A 24,869-nucleotide genomic window follows, 5' to 3' on the forward strand; every position below is an offset into this window, starting at 1 on the left:
TCGAAATCTTCACCAAACTACTAAACATCGCTCTCTCCATGGGCTCTTTTCCACAACCATTCAAGCACGCTACAATCACACTCATCCCCAAACCGAACAAACCAACCACTAACGCAATTAACTACCGACCAATTTCACTTCTAGAAGTATCTTGAAAATTTTTTTGAGAAAATAATAAAAGAACAAGAACATTCCTTGAATCTAATAAAATCCTACCAGACTCCCAGCATGGACTTAGAACAGCAAAATCCACAGTCACGGCAATAGCAACAACAGTGTTATCAAACAAAAAACAATGTTACATTGCACTCAGGGACGTCAAAGCCGTTTGACAAGGTATGGCTAAGTGGATTACAGTATAAGCTTAATCAAATAAAATTACCCAGCGTCCTTAACAAGGTATTATGCAGTTTCTTAGACAGTAATTACCCAGCATCCTTTAACAAGGTATTATGCAGTTTCTTAGACAATAGGTCAGCACCCATATCACTAAATAACTACATTGGCCCATCATTCTAACTTGACAGTGGGGTACCACAGGGGAGTAGTATCTCACCCACACTCTACACATTCCAACACCACTCACAGAGAGCACAAATATTCAATACGGAGACATCACACAAATCATCACATATGCAGGTTAATAAAAAAAAAAGAATAAATAAAAGAAAATATGTTACCAAAGAGAATAGAAAGAGAAATAAAACAAAAATAAAACAAAACAAAAAAATTCACATTACTGCCTATAACAATAAACCAGTCACCATAGATGAGAACAACATACCATATGCAAAACACGGTAAAATATTGGGGCTTAAATTGGGCATAAACGGATACTCAGAACACATTTAAAAACATCGCAAACAAAGCACAAATGACATTAGCCATTAGAAGATTCGATGCACTAAACATTAACATCCAAGGTCCATCTAGACCTAGATGGACCTTGCTAACATCAAACTACACCTTGTAAAATCGAGCGTACTACCAAATACTTACTTACCCAGCATATGCTCTAAACGCAATCTCTAAATCACATTTGCTATCGTTACAACGACAACAAAACAAAGCACTACGCTTCGTTTATAATGAAAAATACCCATATGCCAAAAATACCGAAGAACTACACGCACTCGCAAAACTAGACCCAATCAATAATACACTGTATGCAAGGGGAAACCAAATCAAACACAAACTAATGCACATACTCAAGGACATCATGGACACAAGCACAATACACGAGCACGAATAGGGAAGGGAACACGCCTGGCTCAAGAAACCAATCAACACTATATCAAAGACATCACGGAGACCATTATACACGTAAACCTTTCAAAATTAATACTATTCATACACTCAAATATATATCAGACATTGCTCATATATTTTATTTATTTATGAATTAAATCAGTTAAAGACACAAATGCCACTCAATTAATTTACACTAACTCTCTAAACTAATATTAAAATTTATTATCACTCAACAGTGATGGTTATTTCGTCATTTTTCACTCTACGAGTTTCCTTCATATCTTCTCCCCACCTTTCATGTTCTACTCTTTACCGTCTTCTTTCACCGCCACTGTCTATCCCCCGCAACAACAGTAACAACAAGGAAAGGACGGAACGGAACGGAACGGAACGAGACGGGACGGGACGGAACGAGACGGGACGGGACGGAACGAGACGGGACGGGACGGGATGGAACGAGACGGTACGGAACGGGACGGAACGGAACTGGACGGGACGGGTCGGGTCGGGTCGGGTCGGGTTGGGTTGGTACGGTACGATGCGGGACGGGATAGCACCGAACGGGACAGACAGGAAAGGACGGACAGAACAGGACAGGACAGATCAAGACAGGAAAGGAAAGGAAAGGACAATACAGGACAGTACAGGAGGGGATAGAATGGGACAAAGTTATTTTTATTTTTTTTTTATTTTTTCAATCAGCTGCGCCACACTACCACATTTTTTTTTAATTACGCTTTTATTGTTTTATTCTTTTTACTGATTTTCATTTATTTATCTTTTTATTTATGCTTTATTCTCTTTATTTTATTTATTTTTATTTATCTATTTGATGCGTTTATTCTGTTTATTTAATTTTTATTTTTTTTTATTTTTATTTAATTTTATTCGTTTTCATTTATTGTCTACATCTGCAATGTTGTTAGTTACTTTACTCTTTTTTTACTTTATACAGCAATCACACTTTCCCTTTATTTATTTATTTATTTATTATTTTATCCTTTTATATTTGATTTTTCAAATTTATTTACTTTTTACTCCTTTTAATCTTATTTATTTATTTTTATTTTATTTTATTTCAAGAGCATGAGCTCATCTTCACGCTACGCATTGCAAGCCGCCGTCTTCTCAAGGCGCAGGGGGCAGACTCAGCGCGCCGGCGCGCAACCACGCCTAGCGACCAGCGCGTCTAGTTCACGCCGCCACGCCTGCCTGTCGTACTGGAGCTCACTGAGGCGGTTGCCCCACTGTAGCAGGAGCCCCTGGTTGGTGTCCGCGAAATCCTCGTACCGTAGCTCGCGCTCCTTGACGGGCTGTGGCACGTCGCCCAAACTAAAGCGCAGCTTTCTGGCGACACTCCGGGACACCCGCTCGGGGGACTTGGCGCGGTATTTTCTGCGCTGCTCTTGCCGCAGCTCCTCGTCCAGCTCGGCGTTGAGCTGGCGTACCTTCTCGCGCCGCGCCGCAAGGCTCTCCTGCATCTGCTGCACGTAGAGATGTAGGTTACGGCGCAGCTGCAGAGCACTCTTGCCCTTGCGACACTCCACGCATTCATTCAGGAGGAGGCAGTGTTCACACCGAAAGCGGAACACTGAGTCCTCCTCCTGCAAGTGGCCATTGGCCTCCTGCGCCTTCTGCGCTTTGCTCACGGCGCGCTGGCGAGCGGCAAACTTCTGGGCACGCCGGCGCTCCAGATCTGCCGCCTGCTTCCTGGCCGCCACCAGCCGCTGCTGGCGCGGGGACAGATTACTCGCGGGCTGATTACTGCGGGAAATCATGGCGCTGCTTTTGTCAATCACGGCTTTGATCGCTAGTACTTTCTGAAGGCAAGTGATTCAAAGATTTTTTGTGTGGCGCCGCTACAACCAAGGTCCTGAGACCATTACTGTTCTTGAAGAGGGTGTCAGAGCCAGGTGTGTAAATTAGTATTTTTGCAAATTAATTTCTATGCAAATAACTCCATCATGAGCTCCAAGCTGCTGGACGACGCTGGCCTCCCATTGGCTGCTCATGAGACTTTAGATCCAACCTCCTACCGAGCCCTGTGATTGGCTGCGCCACCAACAGGGTCACTACACTACACTACAGAAGCACGACTCGTCCCCATACACGGTGCGACCTGGTCCTAAAACTGATGGAAAGGGAGCATGGCGTGTGGCGGGCTGAGCCAAGAAAGCTTTTAGCCTTTCAGTGAGGGAAGGGAAGACAAAGTGGACAATTTTTCTTGTAAAATTCTTCAATGTTATTTTCATGTCATTACATAATAAGTAATCGACTATCACAGTCTATCACATCCTGGCACAAAGTCTGAGATTAAAGCTCTGAAACTAAAAAAAATTAGGAGTTTCCTGTAAACAAAGAGTGAAGGAAATAAGATAGGGTAATTTTGCGGTATAATTTAAGAGACTGGTAGAAGGAAGCACAGGATGCCTGCAGTATCGGCTTTAGTCTCTCTCTCTCTCTCTCTCTCTCTCTCTCTCTCTCTCTCTCTCTCTCTCTCTCTCTCTCTCTCTCTCTCTCTCTCTCTCTCTCTCTCTCTCTCTCTCTCTCTCTCTCTCTCATTAACTACTATTAGTACTACTACTACTACTACTACTACTACTACACACACACACACACACACACACACACACACACACACATACACACACACACACACACTGTAGTAGTAGTACTAAGTTAATTGACCACAACCTTGTAAGGATACAGTACATTACATCACGTTTTCAAAATGTGTAGACTATCATGGTCCAATTGATTTCATACATAATTTTGGTTTTGGGCTAAACGCTAAAACAAGACCATAAATTTTGCAGCTTAAAGAAATAAATTAGATACTGACGGCACTAAACCAACTAACTAAAAACATATTTTAACTGTAAAACAATAATAAAGTAAAACAAACACAGAAACAAACTAAAACAATAATAACGAAACGAAACATTAAACCTTACATGCCTCGGCAAGATAAAAGTAGTCGGTGCCATAAAAATAAAAAAATGAAATAAAATAATCCCCCTAATAAAATGCAGAAAACATCCAGAAACATGCTAAAAACAGCAAAACCAATTCTCCTGTAATAAGTATTCAGTACATCGTGGATATACCCACACAGCTCACGAAGATGATCACTTTCTCGAAGAAGGTCGCCTGGGTCAGTAAATCTCAACATCGGGTGCCTGTCACGACAATGTGTTGACAAAGGACACTCAATTAGCACATGTTTCTCAGTCTGCACCTGCACACCATCGCACTGACAGACACGCTGCTCTCGTGGTGTGCGACTCCATCTCCCAACTTCCACCCTAAGGCTGTGAGACATGAGGCGGAGTCTTGTGAATGATTCTCGCATGTATTCCGGCACGAAACTCTTTGTCTCATACATAGGATAGATTGTCATGTTTGGCCTCATGCCTGTTATGTACGTGTTCACTTTTGTTGCTGCCGTTACTTTTTCTCTTACATAATTTGCTGTCTTCTGCACACCATCGATGTCACCATTTTCTAAGCTTGCCCTCTCTAAGTTTCCATATCCGGGTGTGTTTGCTTCTCTGCACATATTGAATACAAGGTGGAATGGTTTATCAATGTCAACACGGTCTCTCTGGGATTTCATAAATTTGTATTTTCTTTCTGCAATGATATCTTGTAGAGGTGGGATGCCTGCTTCTATCATGCACAGATTTATACTGGTATTCTTACGAGCCGCAAGTAAACATTTTACCAGTTTGCTATACTGTTTTTCAATCACTCGTTTTATTTGTGAACCATGAATCGGAACTATAGAGCAAGGCACTCATCACTGCAGAGTCAAAGACAGTTCGTTTATATATGAACGACATCTTTGTGTTACTGGCACGGAATATGAAAAATTTGTTCACAGTATCTTCGCTCGCTGTTTCATGCTGTGCCATTACGGAGTCCATAGTGGCTGACTCCGTGAACCACGCCCCGAGATATAGGTATTGCTTTGTGTAGCTTATACACACTCCACCTCTCGTTAAGCATTGCTTGTCACACTCATGACTGTTAACCATAAAAAAAAAAAAAAACTTCATTAATCTTCATTCCATTTTCATAGCAAAATTTTAAAATTTCCAATTTCTTTAAGCACATTTTTCTACTAGTTGCCAGAATGACTGCATCGTCCATCAATAACAGTACATGTAACATACCCAAAAACCCATCAGTTCCTACGTTACTTCTTAATCATTCGCACCTTATAGTCAATGTATATCACAAAGAGTAGGCAGCTGGATGGAGACCCCTGACGAATCCCAATGGATACATGAATGAATTTAGATTTTAGTATATTCTTTGTATTTTTGTACATCGCTTTATTAGCTACCAACATTACTCTGCCACATCCTAAACTTTTTAACCTCTCCATCAGCTTTCCTCGCTGGACTCTGTCATATGCTTTACTTAGTCATTAAAGAGGACATACAACTTCACTTTTTATACTTATCATAATCACATAATAATCTTGAGGCTACCATTTGTTCTATGCATCCTCTGCCTTTCTGGGCCCCAGCTTGACATTTATCTATATGACACCAGAGCTTTAAACGGTTTAGTAACAACACGTCGTAGATCTTAGCGAGTGTATCCATTATACTGATTCCTCTGTAACTGTTACAAAGCATTCTGTTTCCTGATTTAAATAAAACAATCAGTTTACTATAGCACCATTCCACAGGGTAACAACATCTCATAAATACAAAATTTTAAATAGTAAGTAAAAACATAAGCCAAGACATAGGCAGGTTCCTAAATATACCAGGACAAATGCCAACAAAACTTTTCTTGATATTCAGACTTTCCACAGCCTGACTTAACTCTTCTATCGTTAATGGGTCATCTAGCGCTGGCATACGGGATGAATTAACATAGTCATCATCATACTGGACATCCTGGAAACTTAAAAGATGTTCAAAATGTTCTTTGAACTGACCATCACTCGGCGTGCTCAGCTTGTCATATCCAATAATCCTTTTCCAGTTTATGGACTTCAGATCAGTTTGGTGTCATTCGTGTCCAACAAGCGCTTCCACCGTGGATGGGTCTGGTCCCATTGGTGGCCGGCACCTGTTGACCCTTGTCGGGTGTAGCTAGTGGCGGCCTCGGTGATAGCACGGCAGCCTTCCACTGTCGCTGCCTCCACGCCTGGTGCACCACTATCCATCCATATCCACAATGGGACGCGTCATTGCCTGTAGTGTGCTTGTCAAGCAGTCAAATTCAACTGCTTTATATGACACACTTTTCTGCATCCTGTGTTCTGTTTTTGATAGGTAGTTGTGCTGCCCCAGCGATGACGCTCTTTGAAGCAAAACGCGAGGTGACGCGGCCTCCCGAGCGTCAGTAGACAGAGTTGCACAAAGTGGAGCGTGGTCGGATCCTGGAACATCTTGATTGACATATACTTCTTGTAATAAATCAATGCAGTCACCTTTTATTATGCATAGGTCAATTTCTGATATCCAAGTGTATCTTTTCTTGAAGGATAAATCCCCTCCCAGCTGTCTCCCTCTGTGGTGGAGGTGATTGGCCACGACCAGTATGTTGTTATTGCAGACGTTCATAAGGGTTTTCCCATGTTCGTTGACCACTGTGTCGCTCACGTCTCTGTAGTTATACATGTTGTTATTCTTGTATGCGCGTCATGCCTACCCGTGAGTTGAAGTCCCCCATCACGACGATCCTGTCAGACTCAGCTGCATGATGAGCGAGGGCCTGTACTGGAAATGTACTGGAAGATAGTAAAGTGAGTCTTCCGGGGCTATGTACACTCCTTCCAGCTTCATATTCGGCCACCACGAGAATACCTCCAGATCTGACCTTCATTATCAATTTTCACGCGACTGATGCTTTCTGCCAGCTTACACTTCACCAGCATCACTACTCCCCCACGGTGCTGGCCTTCTCTTGGCACGTTCTTGTAGACAGTGAATCCAGGCACGTTCGAATTAAAGTATTTCTTTGCCTCTAATATAGAAACCGTATCAAACTTGAGAATGAATTGAAGTATTTTTGGGTCTTGGAGTTTGTCTTTCATACTAGAGATGTTCCAGCAGCATAACTTTAGGTCCATTGTGGTCTTTGCTGTTAGAAAAAAGTGCGGCATGAATATCAATTATAACTCCTCATTAACACTCGGTTCTTCCAATCGTAGATAATGTTCACGCCTACATTCTCTGCTTTCTCCTTCTCATCGCGTTCTCTCTTTCTTAAACGTGGTTTCTTTCCTTACTGCTGGGTGAATATCCTTGATGTACACAGTTGATACAAGCTGTCTGGCGCTCTTTAGATTCTTGTCCTTACTAAGGATACTATATCTTTGGTTCTGATCATTCACGGTGATGTGGATTGGTCTTGTATTTCGATTGTTTCGTTGTCCGAGCCGTTTCATGATCCACCTGCTTCGATCTTCCCCTCCACATCCTGCCGCATCCAAGATGCTGCTTATGTTATCATCACTGTTGCTGAGTTCAACAATATCCTCGGCCACTCCCGTTACTATAAGATTTTGTCGCCGATCTCTGTTATCAATTGATTCCAAAACCGCTGTTGCTGGTGGATAATCTTGTATGCGTCATCCAACTTCACTGAGAGACGCGTCACTTCCTGCATCAGAGTTGCCACCTCAGCTATTTATTTATAGAAAGTATGTACTCTACGAGATCTAGCGACCGAAATTAAAACCCACCTGGTGAAGGCATTAGTAATACCCATTTTAGAATATCCCCCTACCCTTACTCATACATTATCCACTATCCAGATTAATATTCTACAGAAGGTGCAAAATAGAGCTCTTCACTTCGCTACACGTCAAAAGTACCCATATACACACAACACTGAGGAAATTCATAAAGCTACAAAAACAAAACCTATAAATATTAAACTTCACGAAAAGGCAGCAAAAATCTGGACAGCATTACACCTGGACGATCATTATATCTATAAAAATCTAATTCATGCTCAAGTAAACATAGAAAGATATAATAAAAATTTCCCGAGCAGTTCACTAAATAACTACATAGGTCAACCATTCCAACTTGACAGTGGGGTACCACAGGGGAGTAGTATCTCACCCACACTCTACACCCTATACACGCACGACATTCCACCACCACTCACAGACAGCACAAATATTCAATACGGAAACATCACACAAATCATTACAAATGCAGGCAAATAAAAAAAGAAAATTTAGCAAAGAGAACAGAAAGAGAAATAAAAAAAAAAACTTCATTAAATACGAAAGCAAATGGAAAATTAAAACAAACACAAAAATTCACATTACTGCCTATAACAATAAATCAGTCACCATAGATGGGAACAACATACCAAATGGAAAAGACGCTAAAATATTGGGGCTTAAATTGGGCAGAAACTGATACTCAGAACGCATAAAAGATCACCATTAGAAGATTCGATGCACTAAACACTAACATCAAACTGCACCTTGTAAAAGCGTGCGTACTACCAATACTTACTTACCCAGCATATGCTCTAAACACAATCTCTACATCCCATTTATTATCGCAACAACGACAATAAAACAAAGCACTTCGCTTCGTTTATAATGAAAAATACCCATATGCCAAAAATACCGAAGAACTACACGCACTCGCAAAACTAGACCCAATCACTGTACGCAAGGGGAAACCAAATCAAACACAAACTAATACACATACCCAAGGACATCACGCACACAAGCACAATACACGAGCACGAACAGGGAAGGGAACAAGCCTGGTTCGAGAAACCAATCAACACTATATCAAAAACATCACCGAGACCATTATACACATAAACCTTTCAAAAGTAATACTATTCATACATTCACATAAGTATCAGACATTGCTCATATATTTTATTTATTTATGAATTAAATCAATTAAAGACACAAATGCCACTCAATTAATTTACACGAACTCTCAAAACTAATATCAAAATTTATTATCATTCAACGATGACGATTATTCCGTCATTTTTCACTCTACGAGTTTCCTCCATATCTTCACCCAACCTTTCATCTACTCTTTACTGTCTTCTTTCACTGCCACTATGCCCCGCAACGACAACAGCAACAACAACAACAGGACGGAGACATGTCCGTTCCTTTCTTCGCCATACTGCGACGCCATACAGAGAAGAAAGCGTCCGTCCCTTGAAGAGAGAGAGAGAGAGAAGTCCTCGTTCCTTGCTACACCATGCTGCAACGCCTGACCAAGAGAAAGGAGAGAGAGAGACCGCCCGTTTCTCGCCTACACAACACCTGTGCCGGTAGTCTGCAGCGTACTATCTTCGTGTGACGCTACAACACTGGTCGCCTGCTTCTGCAACGGCGTGACTACGCCCCGGGACATTGTGTGAGGTTAGTGTGCCCCGGCAGACTAAGACAGTGAGTACTTGACGCTAGCCTTGCGACGCTGTGTATGAGTTGTGATCTCGTAGCGTGCTGTGCGCATGCAGCTGTTTTGTGAGGTGAGACGTGCTACCCAGCGACAGAAACGCTTCGTAGAGTAAGGGCCGGTGGTGCGGCCCTGACATGCTGTAATGTGGTAGTGTGCCTTGTGCCCTGTGGTACTGCTCTGTGTGGACAATAAAGACAAGAGTGCTAGCGAGCCTGTATTTTGTTGTCCCTTCACCCTCTATGTAGTCTGTTGAGTCTAGACAAGTGCCGCGTGTGCGTGCCTCACCTCCACTAGTCAAACGAGCCTGCTGACCACGACAGCGGTGATGGATTTCTGTTGTGTGTGCTGACCGCCATGGGTTGCTGCGGTGGTGTGTACCTGAAGGCCGAAAAGGGGCGTGGACAACATTATTATTTAGATTATTATAACTTTTATCTTAATATAATTTTATTTATGCACATATAGGGCAAGTTACTGTCATTACAGCCCACATAAAAAAAAAAAAACACAATTTGTCCCCCCCCCACACACACACGAAATAAACATAAACTAGTAATAATAATAAAAAAAATAAAACTACTGATATTAATAAAAAGTAATCATCCATTCCTTTGGAAGAAAACTTAAGAATTTACGTATGTTAAACACACACACACATTTCTTTTAGTTCTGAAGGTTCAGAAAACACGAAGCCTTTGTGCCTAGTAAAGATACAGACTTGATACAGACAACAACAAGAAGACACATTAATCCTCCACCTTGAAAAAAAAAAAAAAATACTATAAAAATTGAGAAATTACATTCACTCAATCATGAGGCAACAGCAAAAAAAAAAAAATTTTTTCTTTTCTCTCTCTCTCTCTCTCTCTCTCTCTCTCTCTCTCTCTCTCTCTCTCTCTCTCTCTCTCTCTCTCTCTCTCTCTCTCTCTCTCTCTCTCTCTCTCTCTCTCTCTCTCTCTCTATATATATATATATATATATATATATATATATATATATATATATATATATATATATATATATATATATATATATATATATATATATATATATATATATATATATATATATATATATATATATATATATATATATATATATATATATATATATATATATATATATATATATATATATATATATATATATATATATATATATACTGGTCCTAGATCCATTTCACAAACAAAGAAACAAAAAACAAAACAAATCATCTGTCACATCAGAAATAATACATAGGAATTTTCTAATATAAATAAAATATTCAACTCTTAATATTGAAGCAAACAAAAAGACAAATAAATTACTGAGGAGTCTCGCTTGATTGTGTACATCTGGGAGGCTCGCTTGACCCGCACACAAGGAAAACAACAACAGCCTTGCTCCCAAATAGAACTTTGATTTCTGGAAGCTTAGCAGGACGAGACGACTAAATGGAGGACGAGGACAGCAGAACAGTGTGGGTGGGGAACTTTGATCCAGATGTGACCACTGAGGAGGTCCTGTACGAGCTGTTCCTGCAGGTAATGGAGGTGGCGGTATCGTATCTTTCTTGTGGTGGCAGTGATACTTTTTATAGTTTAGGTTGTTGTTAATCCTCTTTATTTCGTCACAGGTGATCTTTACGTTGTACCTTATAGGCCCAGTATTCCAAAGTTCCTGCAGGTAGTGAAGGCCGCGAGGTTGTGTGTGGTGCGGGTGCAACTTTATATTTGATGCAGTCCAGAGAAAAAATCTTAAGAGCCTTAGTGTTCTCTTTCTGCTTCCAGTCCCAGTATCCCTAAGCTGGTCTAGTAATAGACTGGTGGTTGCTCTACAGAATGAAGTGTGGTCTGGGACTACACAGGTACTTGTCCTGCTGGGACTTGTATTTTCCTACAGAGCAGCCAGTAATGTCTCGAATGGTTCTTGGGAGGCTGTTAGAAATCTTGGGGCCTTTGTAGGATAGGCTGACTGAGAGGAGGAACCTTAGTCTTGGCAGTGTGTGGGCTGGTGGGGCTCTCCTGGGGCATTTCCTTCCTGTGGAGGGATTGAGTACTTTCCCTTTGAGGTAGTTGTGTTTTCTTTTTTTATGGTGCAGGGCAGTGATAGTCTACCTGAGGACATGGTGCACCCATGGGTGCACAATATGAAGAAAAAAAAAAGTTTATGAAGAAAACTGTAAGCATCATATAATGAATTAATTTGAAATTAGAGTATTACATATTTATGTATTGACACTCAAATGTAACACATACCACACAGATTGGGTAAATATTAAATTCCTTACCGTTTCAAGTTGGTGGATGAAAAAAAAATTTCTGGCATATTTCAGTGGGTTTTGAATTTGCTAATTGTTTCCTCCACAAATCATCTCTCTCTCTCTCTCTCTCTCTCTCTCTCTCTCTCTCTCTCTCTCCTCTCTCTCTCTCTCTCTCTCTCTCCTCTCTCTCTCTCTCTCTCTCAAAACTGCTGATTTGTGATAAAAAACAATTAGCAGATTAATACAGGATGTATTAAAATTGACTAGAAAAAAAATTTTGTCCTCATAGATAACAGATGCATGATTATGTCACTGTTATCCCCACTCCCACTCAGAAAGTGTCACTTACCTAAAAGAATATGTAATCGATTAATGCAAACCACGCCTACTTCTGGTAAAAGAAAAATACTTTTCTCTTCAATAAAGACTCATGTGTCGCTGTTTACAACTACACACTTTGGTCACTTGCTACAGAATGTTCCACTGGCCTCACGCCATGGGACTGTTATGTGTTAAACCAAATTTAACCAAACCTAACCTAATATAGCTACCATCTAGGCTTTAATACTTTGTAAAAACACTGTCTTGACAAGACAGGATTTCATTTGCCCTCTACTCTTTTTGGCCTTCTTTTTACCAGCTACAGTCACCGCGGCATTTCACACTCACAGCAGAACACTGCTCACATAAAAAAAAATCAGGGAATAGAGTATTTTTAAGAAATTGGGCAATACTCACACATAATGAGAAGCACATCCAGTGCACAGACATCTTCCCCAGACTGATTCAATTTCTGCCCGCATATCCCTCTTCTGATGAAATAAAGTTTTATGGTATACTATGTTGAAGGTTGAAGGCAACAGTGATGTATTTGCATGCCATTCTCTCTCTCTCTCTCTCTCCTCTCTCTCTCCTCTCTCTCCTCTCTCTCTCATCTCTCTCTCTCCCTCTCCTCTCCTCTCCTCTCTCTCTCTCTCTCTCTCTCTCTCTCTCTCTCTCTCTCTCTCTCTCTCTCTCTCTCTCTCTCTCTCTCTCTCTCTCTCTCTCTCTCTCTCTCTCTCTCTCTCTCTCTCTCTCCCCTTTTATTTTTGTATGTGCACTGGTATGGTCAGTTCTTTTGTCAATAATTGATTCATTTTATCTATTAGTGGGATTCTGGCATACCACCATTACTGAATCAGAGGTATTCATTTTATGATCATTACCAGGTAAAGGATTACTGAAACCACAAAAGCAACTGTGAAATTGAATCAAGGTGTTGGTAATGCCCGTTACCAAGATGATATGGTGTTTGGTTGAGAACATTGCCAGGTGACTGTGAAATCGACTCTTAGCTCCTGTAAACAATTATTGAGAACTCAGTAGCTATTTTAATGTATAAACTGAACATGATATTGTATTTTCACATTTTTACTTTTAAAACTAGAATATATATACATATATTTTGTACTAGTCATTAGGGTACATGAATTAATCAAAAACATCTGGAAGAGTGCATGATTGTAGAGAAGTTTGAAGAACACTGGTCAGTGACATGGATAGTGGAGTTAGTAGTGATGTTAGTAAATTTGCGGATGACACAAAGATAGGTAGATATATTAGGTCGGAATTGGATCCCATCACCTTGCAGGCATATTTAGATAGGATGAATGAATGGACGGATAGATGGCAAATACAGTTTAATATCAACAAGTGCAAAGTACTTAGCTTAGGTAGAGGAAACCCACACAGTAGGTACACAATAAGCAACAGAACTCTAATAGGTTCAGGGTATGAAAAAGATTTAGGAGTTATAGTTAGCTCTGAAATCTGTCAAGGAAAGCAATGCATAGAGGCCAGAAACATGGCAAATAGGGTATTAGGATTAATTTTTATGAGTGTTAAAAGTAGAAGGCTCAAAGTAATACTAAAGTTATATTTGGCACTGGTCAGACCTCATCTAGACTACGCTGTGCAGTTCTGGTCCCCACATTACAGGAAGGATATAGGTCTGTTAGAATCAGTATAAAGGAGAATGACTAAAAGGATACAGGGGATGAGGAGTATTCCTTATGAGGTGAGATTGAAGCTGTTAAATTTACATTCTTTAGAGAGACGTAGGTTAAGAGGGGACTTGATAGAAGTCTTTAAGTGGTATAAGGGTTATAACAAGGGGGATGTAAGCAAAATTCTTAGGATCAGCAACCAGGACAGAACAAAAAATAATGGGTTCAAGCTTTAAAAATGTATGTTCAAGAAAGAGATAGGAAGAAATTGGTTCTCAAATAGAGTGGTAGACAAGTGGAACGGACTCAGTAATCATGTTGTTAGTGCTAAGACATTAGAAAGCTTTAAGAGAAGATTAGAAGGGTTTATGAATGTGGATGGTAGGTGGAAATAGGTAGGTATATTTCATACAGGGACTGTCACATGTAAGCCTGGTGGCTTCTTGCAGCTTCTCTTATTTCTTATGTTTTTATGTTCTTATGCAGGGAATACAGTGGCAGCATTCTGGAAAAAAAAATGTGTGTGTGTATGTGTGCACATGTGAAAGTGCATAGCTTGATGAATAAGACCTTTCTCACCTTTCTTACCAGACGCAAGGTAGGCAATGCCTGTCAGTGTCCGGCCTCTACGAATCTTCTCCAAAGAATAAGACCTGTGCAAAGATAATGGACTATTTACTTTCATTCATTAATCAGGTTAGGTTGTATTTCTTTTATTTTGAAATATTTAAAACATACAAGTGTGACACACATTGGTCATTACCTCTGGAAATACTTCTCTCATAATAATGTAAAAAATCCCTACCTGCATCTAAGTGTAGCTTACCTCTGCCATCTTGCACCATATTTACTTAGTAGAGCTGCACTTGTGCTGCCCTCTGTCAGTCTTCTTCAGAAAGATGTTCCAAGTGAACTGATTATCATGAGAAAAGCCCATGATATTAGACAGTGTCACTAATCACGATGAATGCTTGCATTTGCTTGTCCTGTAAGGGATAGGAGCTCAATTCTAAAATGGTGGTCATGGAGATGAGATGTGTGGACAACTCAGTTGTTTAACTTCAACCACCTCGCTCTGATTTCCTACCACTAAGGCCACCTGCACCTGCCATAGGCTGCCTCACAAATTAGAAGAGAATGGCAATGATTATGAACTGGACTTGGTATTCATCCTCCTCAATAAAGTGTGCAATTAGCAGTCCTGTAGGATTGGGTTCAGTTATGGTTCTGGGGAAGGATCCAGGGGAAGTGAACCTCAGGGTAGGTATGAGGACTAGTATTCTTTGGGGAGTTCAAGAGGATATGAATCCATTAAGTGTCCCAGCAGGGGATTAAATTTTTTTTTTATTAGGAAATTTACATAAAAATGACAATTTTCTTAGACTTTCTTCATTCTCTTTGATTTATTTTCATTATCCTTTATTAGTTTTTTTGGGTTGTTAAGTTAGTGTACCACAGGGTAAGTGCTCTGCTAGCCACAGGGTTAATTCTTCACTTTATTATTATTATTATTATTATTATTATTATTATTATTATTATTATTATTATTATTATTATTATTATTATTATTATTTATTATTTATTTTTTATTTATTTTTTTTCAAGTGTAGTATTATGTTACATGGGTAGTTGATCATTGAATGCCATGCACAAGAAAGATGAGAATGAGGCTACAGGGAGCTGGTGTAAGCTGTCCTGTAGGCTCTTGTGTGCATTTTCCTATACCCATTATATCTTTGCATGTTAGATTTTTAACATGATTTGTGAATTAAGGATAATCTTCAACCAAATAATAATAATGTGACACTAAATATTTATGTGAGTCTGTCCTTTACTTATAATCTGAACTGGAAACTTCACATCTCATCTCTAGCTAAAACAGCTTCTATGAAGTTAGGCGTTCTGAGATGTCTCTGCCAGTTTTTCTCACCCCCCAGCTGCTAACTCTGTACAAGGGCCTTATCCATCCATGTATGGAGTATGCTTCACATGTCTGGGGCGGTTCCACTCATACTACTCTTCTAGACAGGGTGGAATCAACAGCTTTTCATCTCATCAACTCCTCTCCTCTAACTGACTGTCTTCAGCCTCTCTCTCACCGCCGCAATGTTGCATCTCTAGCTGTCTTCTACTGCTATTTTCATGCTAACTGCTCTTCTGATCTTGCTAACTGCATGCCTCCCCTCCTCCCGTGGCCTCACTGCACAAGACTTTCTTCTTTCTCTCACCCCTATTCTGTCCACCTCTCTAATGCAAGAGTTAACTGGTATTCTCAATCATTCATTAATTTCTCTGGTAAACTCTGGAACTCCCTTGTTTTACTCTTGATAACCCACAACCCCATCACAACTGCATTTTCCCATAAGTTTTCCTCAGCAGCAAGGTGTCTAAATATTATGATCACCTTCATTTTGGTGGTGAGTTGCTCCTCTCTGTGTCACTTTGTAAGGCTTCCTTTCATTAGATTGGTGATATACATAGGGAATACCTGCACAGTCTAAACAGTATCTTCTGGTGAGTTCTGTGTCACTGTTCTATGTTCTGTGACTATGTCAGTACATCTTTTTTGGATAAATAATTTATGACTGGATATGTTGTGGAGTGGCCATCATTGCAGTGGGAGGGTCTGTCATAAGCCTAAAAAACAGGGTGGATGGGTGTCCAGGAATGGATTAATCAATTTTACACTGATTCCTATGGGAAAAATAGTTTTGGTTTCCAAACATTCTGGATTTTGAACAGCATTCAGGGATAAATTAATTTTGAAAACTGAAGGTCCACTGTGTGTGTGTGTGTGTGTGTGTGTGTGTGTGTGTGTGTGTTTATTTATTTATTCTATCTTATTTATTTATTTATTATTTATTTATTTATTTATTTATTTATTTATTCATTTATTCATTTTTATTTATTTATTTTTATTTTTTATTTTTATTTTTATTTTTTCTCCCTAAAATAAGTTTGGAAAATCTCCTATGCATCATGGAGGCCAAAGGTTATGTTTTTCATGAGCTTATCTTAACCCCCAGAAGAAGGTTGTGTTAGGCAATAATCTGAATTCCTGTGTATAAATTATCTTAATTAAAGTAACAAATAAAGAAAAGCATCATAAAAATTATATAGACGATAACAAAAAATCATTACCACATCAACAGAAGAGGCAACAGACAGCGGTGTTTTGCATGCTGTGTATCAATATTGGCAGCATTTTCACTCTTCTCAAATGTCCCGATTTTACGGGAATGTTATTAAGTGACAAAAATTAAAATTGCATTGTATTAAAAAGGTTTACTAGTAAATCTTACTAATAACAAGACTTATGATCACTCATTGGTCACTGCCATCTTCATTCATTGTGATGGTTCCAGAAATATAACTTAAATAATCAGGGTTCTTATTCCCCAGCAGATGTTAATATTGCGTTGTGTTCTTAATTTATGTTTTAGGGTTGTTTGTTTTTATTCTAGTTGTCACTTTTGCTTTATATATTTTTGGGATTGTTCTTTTATTTACTTTTTTTATTTACATTTTTCAAAGTTTTCATTGTCAAAATTAGGGTGCATTTTCAAGGATGATGCACCTTTGACACCAGGAAATATGTTGCAGTTATATATATATATATATATATATATATATATATATATATATATATATATATATATATATATATATATATATATATATATATATATATATATATATATATATATATATATATATATATATATATATATATATATATATATATATATATATATATATATATGTATCAGGATTGCCCCAGAGCCAGGACTCTTGTTCATATCTGTGGAAGTTTGAAACTTAAATGTGCATCATAAATACAGATATCTTTAGATACAAATGAGAGGCCTGGATCAGGAGAAATCCTGTCACCTGTAGTATTAGGATCAATGGATTCCATGTTCTTTATAGTTCCCACCGCACCACTGGGTGTGACAAAATATACATTCACACATCTTTAAATGTGGTGATGCTGCACTGCAGCATCATGCCAAATATGAGGACAAAAAACACACTTGTACAGCTCTAAATGTGATGGCTCCATACTGCTGCATTACACCAAATGTAAGGACAAAACACACAGCCACTCAATTCTAGTGTGATAACCACACTGTTGTGTCACACCGAATGTGAGGACAAAATGCACATACATAGTTCTAATGTGGCAAAGCTGTGCTGCTATGTCATGTTGAACGTGAGGACAAAACACAAAGTACAGCAGTGCCACATAACTGTGTCACACCAAATGTGAGGGTAAAACGCTCACCTTTTTGATGGCGACTTTGCTATGTCGTGCCAAATGTGAGGTCAAAACACTCACTCATGTGGCTTGTAGACAGCCGTGTCATGTCCAAAGTGAGGACAAAACACCCTCACACAGTGCTAGGCTATGTGGCTGGCATTAATAAAGGTTTTTCAGTGTTTTCAATACCCCAAGTTTTGCAATACTTGAGTTTAGCATTTGTGGTGGACACAATGCTATGTCACACCAAGTCTGAGGTCAAAGCATTAACTCATGTGGTTGCTAGACAGCTGTGTCATGCCCAATGTGAGGACAAAACACCCTCACACAGTGCTAGGCTATGTGGCTGGCATTAATAAGAGTTTTTCAGTGTTTTCAGTACCTCAAGTTTTGAGATGCTTGAGTATAGCACCATGGCTTTGGAGGAAAGTAAGTGTGAAACTCAAGAGGATATTGTACACCTAAAATATTTTAGAAATTAAAAATTTGTGAATGTAACAGCTTACAAATGGCCATCTGGAACCAAACTTATCTATAACTCAGGGAGTGTATGCATGTACATACGCAATCCCAGCCTATGAACATGTGAGAATATGAACAAGAATCTCTGCAAGTTCAAATTAATGCATATGTGTGTTTGTATACAGTAAATCTTTACTGAGTCAGATCTGTTTGTGACAACCCGTCAGATTTATCTGAAGATGTAAATATGATGCGTAATTTGTTGTAGCTCCTTAAGCATATGTACTATGATGGTTGGTAGGAGAGTGATGTGCATGAATGGGTACAGTGTAAGATAAACCATTGTTGCAGTCACATGGACTGAAAGTTGCATCTTCATACATTGCCAACCTACCTGTCTGAAATAGTGTTATAACATGCTTTAGAAATATTTACAGTAATATATACAGGCAGCATTTGCATGTATTATTTTATGATTTGAAAATCAAATATGACTGTTTAGCAGTATTCACCATTGTTGTCTATATATATATATATATATATATATATATATATATATATATATATATATATATATATATATATATATATATATATATATATATATATATATATATATATATATATATTCTTAATAGTGATAAGTATTTATAAAACATAATACATGCAAGAGTTGAGACAGTGCTTAGGGACAGGAAGAGTTTAGACAATGCTGAGGGGCAGGTTGCCAGAGTATGATAATGCAACCTTCAATCCCCATGACCTTGACTATAGTACCCCTTGCTTTACAGTAGATGAGAGGCACCTCAGCTTCTTAACCTGTGATTATGTTAGTGTGGATGAGAAGTTCCACAGATTAATTCTTGGAAAGGATAGAGCCATGCAGTACCTTTCATTATAGATAAGGCTATCTAACAGTTTCTCTCTCTCTCTCTCTCTCTCTCTCTCTCTCTCTCTCTCTCTCTCTCTCTCTCTCTCTCTCTCTCTCTCTCTCTCTCTCTCTCTCTCTCTCTCTCTCTCTCTCTCTCTCTCTCTCTCTCTCTCAGATGTAGAACTTGTAGCTTATAAACTATTATCAGGCACCTGTTTTCCAATTCGCCATGGTATATCAAGCACATGTGTTAATGTGCCCTGTGAAAATAATGGTACATATGTTGACGAGCGCTGTGTTACTGCACAGTACTGTTATATTCTCCAGATGAAAGCATGCCATATGAGGCTTACCACAGGTGATGGTTCATCACTGATATCAGTTAAAACCCAGTCTTAGTTTGGGTGACTAACTTTATTAACAATTTCATTGTAAGCATGAACTGTATTTAATCATCTTATGTTATTCTAAGCATCATGCTTTTTATTTTATAAACAAAATATTTTCAGGAATGCAGTAGAAAACTTCATTCATTTTCTAGTTATAGCCTTTTATTTTTACAGGCTGGACCACTTCACTATGTGAAGATACCAAAGGACAAAATGACAGGAAGAAGTAAAAGCTTTGGTTTCATCTGTTTTCGTCATAGTGTTAGTGTACCATATGCCATTGAGCTTATGAATGACATTGATGTTAATGGAAGAAATTTAAGAGTGCAAAGTAGGAATCACCAACAACTACAGCAGCAGGGTCTGTCTTGTGGTCCAGGAGGCATACACTCCCTTGATCCAAATTTTGGTGTAGTCCAGAACTTTTCAGGATCCTCACACCCCTGTGGACAGCAGGCACTCATGCAGTCCCCCAGCAGCTTACTTGGATTGCCAAATCAGAATGTCATGGCAATGGCTCACCACCAAATGGCATTACTGAATGCCTTTCAACCTATTCCTCTTTCAGCAAATCCTCTTCTTAATGCTCCTAGAGAGCGTTATTCTGACAGACATGGGTCTATCAATTATGATAGAAATAATCAATACATGAAAAATAATTCTCCAAGAGACAATCCATACCAGCGAGATAACTACTCCAGAAATAGCTCATACCAGAGAAACAACTATTCCAATGACTACGGAAAGCATAGTCCCTATCGTCAGGATGCATCATCCAGTCCTTACTCTAACAGGGATAAGTCTGGCACAGGTAGTGGCACACAGCACAACCCAGGCCATTTTAATTTCAGTAGATTAGGGCCACAGCAGAACAGAGACCACCACCACCACCACCATCGGTCCTCCCATACCAATGGCAGTCACAGCAGACATGGTGACCAGCATAACAGACACAGGAGTGAGTCTCACCACAGTAAATATGATAATCACAGGAGTTCAGGCAGGCACTATTCCAATCATTATGACAGCAGGAATTACCGATGATGATCTGTGTCACTTCCCTTGTTAAAGTCATCACTGTTTGTAAAGGAGCCAATTATTTAGCTGGGGTAAACTGAGTATTTTCCCTCAAATCTTGTGCAAGGAATAAGGATTGTGTAAAACACTTTGACTCATGCTTATTGGTCATTTAGATTTACTAATTTAAAGATCTTGACGACACACTTCTTTGAAGGATTGATTCATAGTGTTCATTTCCTATATATTAATGTTGTGGAAGTATCAGTTTCATTATTGCTCCCATGCAGGAGTTTACTAAACTTATACAGCTGTGGCTATTTCCTATTCATTTTATTTATTTGTTTATTTTTTTTTTATTATTATTATTATTATTATTATTATTATTATTATTATTATTATTATTGGTATTATTATTATTAATATTATTATTATTATTATTATTATTATTATTATTATTATTATTATTATTATTATTATTATTATTATTATTATTATTGATTTTATTTTTTGTTTTATTTTTAACTGGAGATATCACAACTTCTAGTTCATACTTTTAGCCATAGCATCATTCTCCTTTTAGAAAATAAGATGTGGACAACTTTAAATCTCTCTCAATTTATGGATACTTTTCTATATACTTATGGTCATTGTTTTTTTTCTCATTCTTTTTCTCTGTGATGGTTATTATATATGTGTACTCTATTTGTGTACTATATACACTGTTCAATACGACAACTGCGAGTCCTTTCTTATGTTTACTTCAACCTTTCTTGAATAAAATTTATAGACTGCCACAACACACACAAACACAGTCATCATCCACCATTTTGTTATTGATGACAGTCCTTGCTCAACACCTAAAAAAATATATATACAATCATGTGTCTGGCAGTGTGACAGGATTCTGCCCAAGGTTTCATAATGTATGCCATTATTTCAATTATCACTGACATCGATGTGTGCTTTCTTTGTTATTTGACATAATTACAGTGTCTTGGTGCATGCATTGTCTTTTCTCCAAGAACTGTCTGTTTTAATGTGTGTAACAGGGCTCTCTATGTGGATTTCTTATATTAACTTAAATGTTTTTACTCAGCAAAAGTATACTGTTAGCATTATTATTATCATATACTCTAGATAATGAAAACTTCATTGAAGTACAGCATCAGTTCATAAATGGGAGAAAATAAACATTTATGACTGTTTACTCTTAACACCTTGTCCACATTCCTGAGATACAATGCTATGGACACCTGGCAGCTGAGAGCATTAATTACAAGTTGTGATACCTCCAATTGAAATGTAAATACAGTAAGAAGACATTAGGTATTCACTCAGATTTATAATGCACTATTCTTCAAGTAGGGAATTATTTTTGTACATCATCTGATATTATCAGTAGTATATTGGCCATATCTTAGTTTATAACTGAAAAAGAAACAAGAAAAAAACTATAGAATTATTTTATCTTATATGCATATAGACTAACAGAGAAAAGAAGTTATTTATGAAATTCTTATGTTTGGCTTTCAATGATATGCAAGACTTGAGATAATTGAGGCTTATTAGTATGCTTTATTTTTTCTATGCTGTATTATTTCTTATTTAGTTATTTTTGGAAAGATATTACATTATTTTCTGTAGCATTTAACTCATGAAGATGTATTGAAATTAAGTAATATTTACATTCATATGAAAGGTGAACGTCTTTATTTTTTAGGTTGATTGTAAGTACTTCTATAAGCATTATTAGATTTTATAAAAATTGTATAATTTAATGACTCAAGTGGTTCTTATCCATTGCTTCCCTTTTTATATTGATTTAAGCAAATACTGACTTACTACTAAACAAGCAATCTTTTGTTTTATATGTTTATTGAGAGATTTATATAATTTGTTTTTTTTAACAGTTGACATAGTTGTATAGTGGTGCATATTAACTTGTGTTGGAATATTTCTTGGTGGTATATAAATCATACAAACTTGTGGGCCCAAGAATGGAAGTGTTATGACAACCTCTCAGAGATCAAGTAGTCAGGTAGCCTATTATTGGTAATTAACTTCATTTAATATCAGAAATATTTTTGTTGGACATCATGAATTAGTTTTAGCTGATACTCAAGTCAAAGTGAGCTTTGGGAAAGAGTGAAATTACTAGAAGTGTATAGAAAACATGATGTTTTATGTTTTGGAGAGAGAGAGAGAGAGAGAGAGAGAGAGAGAGAGAGAGAGAGAGAGAGAGAGAGTGAGAGAGAGAAGCTTGCAAGGACAAGAATGAAGCAAAATTCTGCTGATGTGTGTGTGTGTCAAAATAGCTGGAAATGCTTTATATTTTGTGAAGGCATTTGTTTCAGGAGGTGGTAACTATTTAAGCTGTATGTACTGTACTGTTCAAACATCTCCAAAATTCATTACTCTAAATTTTGTTTAAAAGTTTACCACATATTTAGTAAGTGTTTGAAAGATGGATTCCTTCAGGAAAATGGAAGTGTTTTAAATGATCTCAGTGAAAAAGGTTTTATCTTGTGTCTTATGTATGCTTCTTTCCATATATTTTTCAAAACATCTATTCTGTCTTTCCTTTTTCTCTGTATTTCATGCCATGGTCCACAAAACAACAACAAATGTATTGGTCCTTACAGGTTTGTTTGTTATAAGTTGCATTATCTTATTTTTAGTTAAGAGATATATATATGACAGGTCACCAACTACCCTTTTTTTTTATGGATCTCTCTCTCTCTCTCTCTCTCTCTCTCTCTCTCTCTCTCTCTCTCTCTCTCTCTCTCTCTCTCTCTCTCTCTCTCTCTCTCTCTCTCTCTCTCTCTCTCTCTCTCTCATTCACAGTAATAGTGTAATAAATTACTTTAGTTACTGATTTATTTGTTTAGTTACTGATTTGATTTATTTTATTTATTTGTTTTTTATTACAATAAGGTCAAAGTGTTCTGGAGAATTAAAGTTGCCAGATACATGAGTGTTGCTCTTGCTTCACCGTGTATATTCATAAAACACCAAATAAGAAAAGTAATAAATAAAATAAAATAAATAACAACTTAGTTATTCATCAATAGATAATTGAAATGTAGAAAGATGTTCCATCTCCACTTTATCTCCATAATATCATTCCACCTGCATGTTATATCAACTGCAAGTCCATTATGCTAACATAACAGCCTGTCATTTAATACTGGGATGCTGTACATGTACAGCATAGGCTGTACATGTACAGCCTATGCAACCATCACTTTATCATCAATGGATTCATTGACTGATTCAAGGAACCACAACAATAACCAGTGAGTTATTTAAGAGCTGAAGTTGTGACACTTATAGTTGTCAGAACACCCATTACATGACATTATTCCAAACTCCGATGAAAATATTATGATTATTTTCTCGATGATACTCATTGGTAGTGGATGTAAGTATGTGGGGGGAAAAAATCTTTCTTACCAAGTAAAATCTGAGTATGGTGTGGTTCTCTAGAATTGTGTTCAAACAAGGTTATGAGTAATCATGGTGTAGTGTGATGATGGCTGCTTATCTGTCGAAACTTAATTGTTAACAAAATATAAAACAACTGAATGATATAATAAGCTTAAAAGGTTTTGGCCATTTTCACAAATTGCAATTTTTTCAAAGTTAAATGTGGATACCTGAGCATTCTCAATGGCTGGATGTCAGATTTTTAACTCTTGTCTTAAATATTATACTCAAAAGAAAATTTTTATTTGCAAATTATCATCTTAATTGGATGGGTGCAGTCTTAAGCCCTTTACTTATTGGTTTTAAAGAGTTTGTATCTCCCAATGTATTCATTGCCTCCTGTTGTGTCTAAGAATGTTTTTTCCCATTAGTTAATTTATCAGTTATTCATTGATTTATACACTAAAATAGTCAGTATATTCATTGATCCATGATATATTGTATGCAGTTTTTTTACTTACCTTTCCAGTTAAGAATTT

General features: G+C 37.8%; 1 protein-coding gene across 2 annotated transcripts; it reads left to right on the top strand.

Moving 5' to 3' along the window:
* Positions 1–11,008: 11,008 nt before the first annotated feature.
* Positions 11,009–23,878, top strand: LOC135101264 (RNA-binding protein 7-like). Of its 2 annotated transcripts, XM_064004965.1 has the most exons (3): positions 11,009–11,197; positions 14,493–14,597; positions 20,059–23,878. In XM_064004965.1, exons 1-3 carry the CDS (start codon positions 11,108–11,110, stop codon positions 20,926–20,928), a joined length of 1,065 nt encoding a protein of 354 aa, XP_063861035.1. In that variant the 5' UTR covers positions 11,009–11,107; the 3' UTR covers positions 20,929–23,878. The 2 variants fall into 2 exon arrangements, with proteins under 2 accessions (XP_063861035.1, XP_063861037.1); XM_064004967.1 differs by lacking the exon at positions 14,493–14,597.
* Positions 23,879–24,869: the final 991 nt, after the last annotated feature.

Source organism: Scylla paramamosain, chromosome 6 (genome assembly GCF_035594125.1).
Source record: "Scylla paramamosain isolate STU-SP2022 chromosome 6, ASM3559412v1, whole genome shotgun sequence".
Classification (NCBI taxonomy): domain Eukaryota; kingdom Metazoa; phylum Arthropoda; class Malacostraca; order Decapoda; family Portunidae; genus Scylla; species Scylla paramamosain.